Source organism: Halyomorpha halys, unplaced genomic scaffold, assembly GCF_000696795.3.
Source record: "Halyomorpha halys isolate HHAL.00 unplaced genomic scaffold, Hhal_1.1 Scaffold765.1, whole genome shotgun sequence".
NCBI lineage: Eukaryota > Metazoa > Arthropoda > Insecta > Hemiptera > Pentatomidae > Halyomorpha > Halyomorpha halys.
This window is the reverse complement of record NW_027113294.1, coordinates 556,584-566,239: the sequence shown is the minus strand read 5'-3', so window position 1 is coordinate 566,239 and position 9,656 is coordinate 556,584. Positions and strand designations below refer to the sequence as shown.

Sequence of the window (9,656 nt, the reverse complement as noted above, 5' to 3'; positions counted from 1 at the left end):
GTAAGAAAAATAAATTGCGTTGAGACTAAAATGGATAAAAATTAAATTATTTATTTAAATTACTTTTACATTTAATAAAGCGTTTAAAACACATTTCCTCTCTTTTTCACAGACTATTTACACTAAAATTAAGGCAGCGACTCCATACACACACCTACTTACAGAACTTCATTCGGATATATGCTTCTCAAATCTATGGGACTGCCAAAAAAACTTAAATAAACATGCTACAAACATCTCAATCAGAAAGACGGCGTCAGATTACACGATCTCCATGGTATGTCAGTAACATAACACTGCACAGACTTACATATAACTAGTATATGATATCACATTAAAAAATCATACGAGATAGTACACGAAAAATTTCTTCACCACCCCTATAGACTTGTACAAGATATAGCTATAGTGAACATTTCCGATAAAACATACCTAAAAAGGAGCTGGACGAGGGATCTGCTAAACTTCTTGCTATTGTTATCATTTTCTAATATACATTACATGCTTTAGGTGAGTTCAATCTGAACATAAGTGTGAATTTATAAATAAAGATACAAAAAACAAATGGCCTAATACTATTGATTGTATAATCATGAGAGAGTTGACCGTGGATGACTTATACGAGAAGATGGTTGGGGGGGTGCGGTCAAAAGAAAACCCAAATAAGTTGAAGTAACTTATTTAATCGTGCCAACGTTTCGGCCAGAATTTCTAGCCTTCATCAGGGCAAAAAACAGAACAAGATAACAACCAATGAATAAAAAAAATTCATAATATTCATCATAAATTCATTAACTTATTTGTGTTTTATTTTGACCGCACCCCCAACCATCTTCTCGTATTGATTGTATCATATACTAATATTCATATCACCTATATAGGAATATGAGTTAATTGATAAAGGATTTTTTTTAATGAACTCCGGATAAACCGATTGTCCCATTTAACCGATTATATTTTGGTTAAACGTAGTTTACTGTACCTTCATATCCGCTCATTATTTTTTCGATTTCTTACTAACCATAAGGTACTAAAATTTTATTTAATACGGTTTAACAAGAAATTGCAGAACATATGTTTAAAGGATGTAAAATCAATATATCTAGTAAATTGTATGTTTTACGCATCATTCGATAAATACGAAGGTTGTTAATAAAAAACTATTCGACGGAAAGTAAACCGGTTTACGATGACCTAAAATTTTCCACTGTTGTCAGAACGCAGAGAGAAAAAACAAAACATAAAAACTAAATAATCCACAAAATATCACCGAGAATACCGGTAATAAACGTAACTAAACGGAGTTAAAATTCATGAACTTTCTGAGTCTTCACGATCTAAAAGACAATACTGAAAAGAAGTTGCAGATATTCTAGACAGAAGAGGACTAAGATTGCAGATCGGTCCTGGTTTGAACAGGAGTACACCCGCTGGAGAAGGGAGTTCCTGAAGGAGTAGGGGTGGAGGGTATATAGTGACCTGGTGCAACGTCGGCCATCCAGTTCTGTGATACCAGGCACTTGACTCAAATTTCTGGCAGAGGTAAGTTGTCATGAGGCAAACTAAAACAATATACATATATATTCATTAATAGAAGCCAAAATATAAATATAAAAATTAAAATTAAAAAAAAAACTTCAACAAAAAGTATGAACTATATAACCATCAGCATTATTCATTACAAAGTACATTTTAAGCAGTCTATTTTAATTTTTAAAACAAATTAAAAAAATTGACATTATTAAAATATAGGCAATTCAAATTAAATTTATTTTTTTAATTTTAACAGCAATTATTTTATATTTTAAAAGTTGTCAGGTAATAAAGCTATAGTTGAAATTGTATAACATTCATTTATTTTACATACTTATATAAAGTATAATTTTTCTATTTCATTATTTTATAAATTTGTATTATTATCAGTTTTTAAAAACTTAATATCTCATAAGTTCATCTTATTTAATTGTGTTTTATATATTCCATGCATATTTATTATACTTGTTAGTACAAGATCCATGGTAAAAAAAACTCAAAACTTGAGGATTCAGCATTATTTTTTCAATTTTCCATAACAGATATTTCATAGTTTTCTAATTAAAAAAAAAAGTTTCTAATTCCTCTTTAAAAAATAACTTTATATTTTTAATAATGTTCTAAATCACTTTCATTACTTGAAAAAAAAAAATCAAGTCGTACTCTTAAGTTGACTTGTTTTACCAACTTCATTTCCATACTTTCAACTAGGCATATGAAGAGATTTTTTTTTCCATTTAGAAAACAAGTTTAAAATATTCATTTAACTTTCTAAAAGTTTCTTAGTAATTATATTTCTATAAATAAAACAAGTAATAATATTTTTAAATAATAATTATATAACCCATTGCCAGACTATATTAAAAATGATTAAATTAAAAAAAATAATAGTACAAAATTAATAAATACTTTTTTTTTAAATTAATTAATTAAAGATAACTTGAAGCGTGATCAATTCTAAAGTAATAGTATAGCATCGGTTTGCCATAATCCGGAATTAAAAGACGAAAAAAAATTAATAAAAAAACATGAAAAAATTATTTATAAACTAATGTGATACAACAAAATTTATTGATGATATAAAAATAATTCATAAAAATTGATAAAATTATGTTGATTAATTTTGTTCCCTCTTTATCAATTTTATCCTAAATTATAATTAATAATAATAACAATATGAAACTCTGGAATGGCAGAAGAAATAATGTTCCATATGTATAAGCCAAGTTTACCACATTTTGAGAAAATGAATATTTCGTAAATCATTTATATATATTTTACAAATAATATTTCAGTACATATTTTGTATTTATATGATATACTTATAACAAAAATATATCATTTAAGTACATTAATTTTATCAAAATAAAGTAAACTTTACTTGCACCACTATCATATTCCCTTGTGTATGAGGATTAAAAGTTGTATTAAAAAACAAAAAATTAACAATTTTTTTTTTATCTTTAAAATCCCGAACATAAAAAGAACTTTATTTTTCTTAAATATTTGATGTTTATATTTTTCGAATTAGGAAAATTAATAATAAAAAATCATCTGGCTCGATAATCCTTTTATTATGATAAGGCCTATTGGGATTAAGAAAATCGAAGCCGATTTTAAAATAACATTAATATGATTCTTAGTGTAGGATATGATTTTTAGTGTGGCATGACATGTCTTGGAGAGACAAGACATATGAAATCATTATTTCAGCTTTTCATGCCTTAAACAGACCATAAGAAGATATCAAATAATTTGTAAGTCGAAAATTCGCTGAACAAGATTTGCAAAACACGAAGACCTAAAGACATATCCATTATTAGAATTTTAATAACTGTTTTAAGTAAGGTCATTTTACTTTCTGAATAAAATAAAACATTTCTTAGCATATTAAAAGCAATTTACAAATTATCTCCGTTGAAACATTGTAAAAAAAAAAATTGTTAAAAACAGGATGAATACCAACAACATCAACTATGCTTTGAAAAAAAAAAGAAAGGAGGAAAAAAAAACCAGTCAAACCAAAAGAAGAAATGAAAGGAAGGACATACTAGTAACACGGAATCGAACAGTTTCAACATCCTACTATCCTAGAATTTCTCTCTAATAATGACACATTTACGTAAATGATTTTTATATTAGATACTAAAATTGGGAACAAAACTTAAAAAATCAGGAATTTGATGAATATATTAATATACCAAAAAAAAAATCGTTTTTTTTTTTTGTAATATAATTAAAAATTAAACGTTAATTCAAATTGTATTCCTGTGTATATTAAAAAAACGAAATATTTAATTTATTGTGTAAAGTACAAAAACTGAATAACTGCATTTTCCGTGTGGCGTTACGAACATAAGATCAGTTTTAAATCAAACATTAGTACATCCATTTTTGGAAAGTATAGTTGTTTTTTTTTCGACAAATAAAAATTCTACCACAAAAACTTATTCAGGTTATTTCAAAATTTATTTTAAATAAATTTAAAATTTTCTCTTGTCAAATAGAAGTTACAAAAATAACATCGTTGATAAAAATTTAAGGTACTTACCCAACGTACCAATATGGGATGAATTAAATTATCTCCGATAATATTTTTTTAATAACATTAAAAAAGTGAATGTATTGACTTTTGATATAAAAAGTCATATGCGAAAAGTAAGAATGAATTAAAAATATTAGAGATTAAAAAAAAATTTAAAACGTAATAAAATTCTGAAAATTCCTACATATTTACAGAACCTAATGGAGTAGAAGTTCATATTATAAATTATAATTCGCATGGTCACGATTCGAAGGTGTTACCGTTAAAAATTACGTTAAAAAAAATTAGATGTTATTTTTAAATAGCAAATATATTTATTCAAATATCTGATTTAGTAGTAAGTACCTTTCGTGTTCGAGTCATCTTATTTAAGTCTCTATTTAACACAGATTTGGATCATTCCTGATATTTTTATATGGATTTTTTAAAATGTACATTTCTATTTATAATCGTTACTTTTAAAAATTGAGCTCAACTCTAATTTTTTTTTAAAATCTAAACTGGTTTAATGCCATTAAATGCTTAAGGGTAATTTAAAATGCGGAAAAATGTACTGTGTAATACTACAATGGCTTGTTTAAAAACAACCTTTTTCGTAAGGAAAAAAATTGCTTATTCTACTTATCACCATTGGGCAACAATTTGTAAAAATTTCTATAATATAAACATTTTTAATTTACCATTTATGAATATAAGAATCGTCCGCTATTGCTTAAAATGTTCCTCCAGATTTATTTTAACTTTGTAGGACAAAACGCGATTAATTTTTTTAAAAAACCATCCTTGTTGAACGATTAGTCAGGAAAAACTTAATTTTATTAAACATTTTATTTCATTATTAAATGCCAAGTTATACCTCTTTGGCGATAGAGCTGAAATTCAAATTATGACCATGTAATAATTTTTTTTTTTTTTTATAAATTTAAAATAATTTATGAATTCGCCTTAAATATAAATGATTTATGTTTTGTTTTGTTTTTAAGTAACTTAAATGAGTATGTGGAGTTCATAATATATAGTCAATTATTTCTGCTACTAATTCCATTATTGGTATACTTGGTGTACTTCATATCATGATTGAATATATTAAAGAGATTGCCGAAGAACCCTAGCTGAGGAATTCAACTTTTAGCGTAATTTAAATCTTAAATATATTGCTTTGAAAACTTCTATATATTTTTGTTTTCATCAAATTTGTTCTCGGTTGCTAAAGTAGACTCCACGGGTTCAAATCAAAGATTAACTTATTAAAAAAGTATGATTTGGTTACATAATGTACGGAAATATATTATTTACTACACTTAATTTACTCTATTTTATAGCATTTAATTTTTAAATTTTACAAATAAATATCGATTTTTTTTAACGACATCTATTTACTAACTTTAGTTGACCTTTGTATCAATGCAATTACGTCATTCATTAGTTAATTTCAAAATCATTATAGCTTATTTATATCCAGATATTTGTATGTATCCAATAACAATATACCAAATAAAATAATTACACGACTGTCCATGAGCCTAGAATCCAGGATTACACAGGGGCCTGTAAACGTTTTGGGCCATTGTTATTATTGTGGTCAAAACCGTTCCAATCGGCTGATTTATCTAATTAAATAATTTTCTACGCTTTATTTTCACTAAGTATCTTGAATATTTGAAACCATAGAAATCTTGAAACCAAACTGATTTTCTGTCGAAAAAATCAGCGAAATTCTCGCGTACACAGTCAGGATTCGAATTACGTTCTTTAAACATACCCTTCACCCCTTTAAAATATATAAGACTTTTTAATCTTTATACATTGTTCGTCTACTTTTAAATATGATGAGAAAAAATAATAAATATTTTGAAGTAAGTTAATATATTGAAATATTTCAATTTTTTTTTTTAACCTGGGAAATTTAATTATTAATAATTTAGACTATTTAAAAACTATATATTGCACTGAAAAATGCATCCTGCGCAGTAAGGTAGAATAGGCCAACCAGTGCAACCTAATTTGTAATCATGGGCGCAACCCCCTAGCCATTGCACAATTCTCTTCGCCCCACCTGGAAGACCTCGTTTCACTCCAGGTTCCAGCACCTTTCACACTCGCAACTCTATGCCTAAACAGGTTAAATTACTTAACAGGATTTTTTCTTCCAGTTTAGTTTTTTTTCTTTAATCGAGCGAAACTTATTATACATTCTCTAATACGCATGGAAACCGCAACACGATTGTTGAAGCAACCTTGAATTCACAACGCATAACAAATTAAATCTAGAAAAACTAAAACTTATTAATTTAAATTCAATTAATCAGAATTATTTTAAAAATTTGAATGAATTTTACACCAACCAAATTCCTTCTAAAAATTATTTCATTATAAATTATTACCGTTATGAAAAATTTAATTTGATTTAAAAACAACTTTTACGACTGGAATTTACTTTAACATTAATAAAAATAATATTTTAGACTTTTAAAAAGTTACTATTACATACATAAATTATTTTTTATTCAAATATCTAGGGCAGTAATACCAATCGTATTTAAGTCATCAAGCTATGTTACTCTACTCCCCAACTTAAAACTTTATATGGCTTTTGTAAAATAAACATTTGTGTTTATAATTAATATCTTATTTTAAAGAACAATACTCAGATTTATTTACAAATTAAATACCGGTTAATTAGTAAATGCTTACGGGTAATTTAAAATACGTAAAAATGTGCTTTCTAATTAATCTAGTGATTTTTGACTGTGGGATATGTAGCACTCCAAAGTTTCTCAGCAAGGCCATCTTTTGAAACATCAGGAAGAAATTAAAATTGAGAAGACATTTTTAAATATATGGTTTTGTGTTTAAATTGAAATGATATTGGGACCAAGTCATAATATATGGAATATTGAGGCCTTTGAAGATAATTTTTTCTCTTAAGTAATAATGAAGACATAAAAAAATCAATGTGTTTTATGACATTTTAGGAAAAATAGAAATATTTCCTAGTATAAATATTTTTACATAGCACCCTGTTTAGTTATAATCAACTTTAAAATTTGGTTTTAGGGGCTAAAAATTCAAATTTTCATTGAATCAGATGTATGTAGCTTAACAACTTAATCTAATCATGACTTCAAATGCTAAGGAATTAAAAATATCTCTTTAATAATGAAAAATTATAACATACGAAACGTTTACTTATTCAGTACCATACTTTTTTGTCAAAATTTTCTACGATTTAAACTACTATAATAAATACACTTTTAGAAAATAACATAGTTGATATAAATTATAATTATTATTGTATTATATTGATATAATTGACAGGTTATTATATATTTATTATTTTCTCAGATGCGCGGGATTGTGGCTGTCAGTGCGGTCGCCCTCGTTTGCGCAGTCTGGGCCGCTGAAGACAAAGATGCAGAGAGGCCAAAATCATTCAGGCGTCTCATCCCAGCCGATGTCTTAAGAGGTATTATATATTATTAATAATTACTTAATTACAATAATATATTAATTATAAAAAGAAGTGAAAAGAAGAAAAGAAATAATCATATTCAAAAATGTTACTGATAAAAGTATCATATAAATTTATTTTTTCTATAATGCAAATATTGTACAATGATCGTATTATTAAAAAAATAATTACGGTGAGGGGGCCGTTATCTATTTTATATTTTCAGCCCTGATGAAGTTGTGATTAATAAATTTAAAATTATTATTACTAGGAGCATCAAATGATAATAAATATTACAATAGATGATAAAAGATATTTATCACTGTTCCAAACCATATAATAGCAACAATTGTTCTTTAAAACTATCCCCAATGCATTCATAAGATGTTCCAATGAGTGACGAATGACCTTGCTACTGATGTAGTTTGTTGACTCCTGAGTACAAAGCGTAAAATTACAAAAAGAAAAAAAAAAAAGAAAAGGAAATTGTATCCTGTAATGAAGATTCAGTGAGTACAATCTTTCCTGCTAATGTGGTTAGAATATTATGTTGGATTAATAATCAACTTTTATCTCCTGTTAAATTATGGAATCATTTCAATAATTAAATTCATTTTCAAGCAAATATTTATTTATTATTATTATTTATAAATATTTTAATTGCATATTCTTATATGCATAATAATATAAAAATCTGAAACATTTAATAATTTGCGTTGCATCGTTATCTGCATATCTCTGATTTATGTAAGAAAAATATTTAAATTTAAATATATATACATAATTTTTTTTTCTTTCTCTCCTACACTAATTCTGCGAGGGAGCCATTTATAGATTTTATATATTTTCAAGAGTACATGTACTTGTAAGAAATATATTGCTTTGCATGCACTTTAATAACATATTTAAATGTACTTAAATTGTAGAAAAAAAATTCATAAATACGTACAAACATCGAGAATAATTACAATTGGTGGTAACAGCGATCTATATATACCTATAATACTTATATAAACTTACTTCACCCATTGGTCAAAATTAGAGGTTTTCAAAAAAATTATTTAATGAGATACAACAGATTTGTCAACCCGAAATAGAAGAAAAAAAATAGAAAACATCAGAGAAAGGTCTTCGGGTTTCAGGAATGTTTCATATAAAATGCGATTCTGGTGTATCAGTTATAGGGTTATTGTTCTGGACTCATATATAGGGATAGATTTAATAAGAGTTCAACTATCAAAATTTCTGATGTAATTGGAGTCATTCTGAATCGACGAAAAATTTGGGATCAGTCGAAATGACGGAAAACTGACACTCAGATTGGTCGTGTAAAAGTAATACTGATAGATTAAAGAAAAAATATTGAAATGATATGATTCAAAATTTGAAATGGAGTGGAGGTTACGTGCGTACCAAACTTTATTCTTGGAGGGCAATGCCAAAATAACGACCAAACAAGCTTTTTATTTATTACGCATTTTGTTTTTTTATGTTTGTATTGCACAAAATCCTAACTGAGCTAAGTCAATCACATCAGACCAATCAGATTGATAAATGTCAATCCTGGTCAATCGGATTGACAGTTATCAATCCATCTGGGCGGGTATAGAAAGTTTGTTAACCACGGATACCACCAGACAAAGCGCGTCTTAATTATTATTCAGTTGAAGAAAATGAAAAATTAGCCTAAATCCAAAATATCAAACATGGAAACAAAGAGGAAAGGAAAAGATAAGAAAAACCTCCACCCTCCACGAATGAATTTTTCCGAAGGACCAATTTTCCGTGGCCTTGGTCCACCTCTCCGCCACACTTTCCTTTTGCTATTAAACTCAGGTAAACGCTTTATCTTTGACGTAATAGTTTTTAAATTTATAATAATTAAAATAATATAAACTTAAAAAGCGAAAAATAAATATTAACAACAAGCAGACATTTCGTTACACATCAGTTATAAAATACAGCGCACAAGCATATACACATCCTTTGTACAATAAACGGAATAACACTTAATTAAAATGAGAGAAAAACACTTAATTACAATGAGAGAAATACACTATATTAAAATGGCAGAAAAACATTTTATTAAAATGAGAGAAAATACTTAATTAAAATGAGAGAAATACA

General features: G+C 26.7%; 1 protein-coding gene across 1 annotated transcript in view; it reads left to right on the top strand.

Annotated features, from left to right (window-relative positions):
- The first annotated feature begins 1,382 nt into the window (after positions 1 to 1,382).
- The window catches only part of LOC106686010 (uncharacterized), a 10,812-nt gene continuing 2,538 nt past the window's right edge, over positions 1,383 to 9,656 (top strand). The window contains exons 1-2 of the mRNA XM_014429081.2: positions 1,383 to 1,542; positions 7,424 to 7,544. Coding sequence (XP_014284567.1) covers positions 7,424 to 7,544 — 121 coding nt within the window. The 5' untranslated portion in view covers positions 1,383 to 1,542. The remainder of the gene's footprint in view (positions 1,543 to 7,423; positions 7,545 to 9,656) is intronic.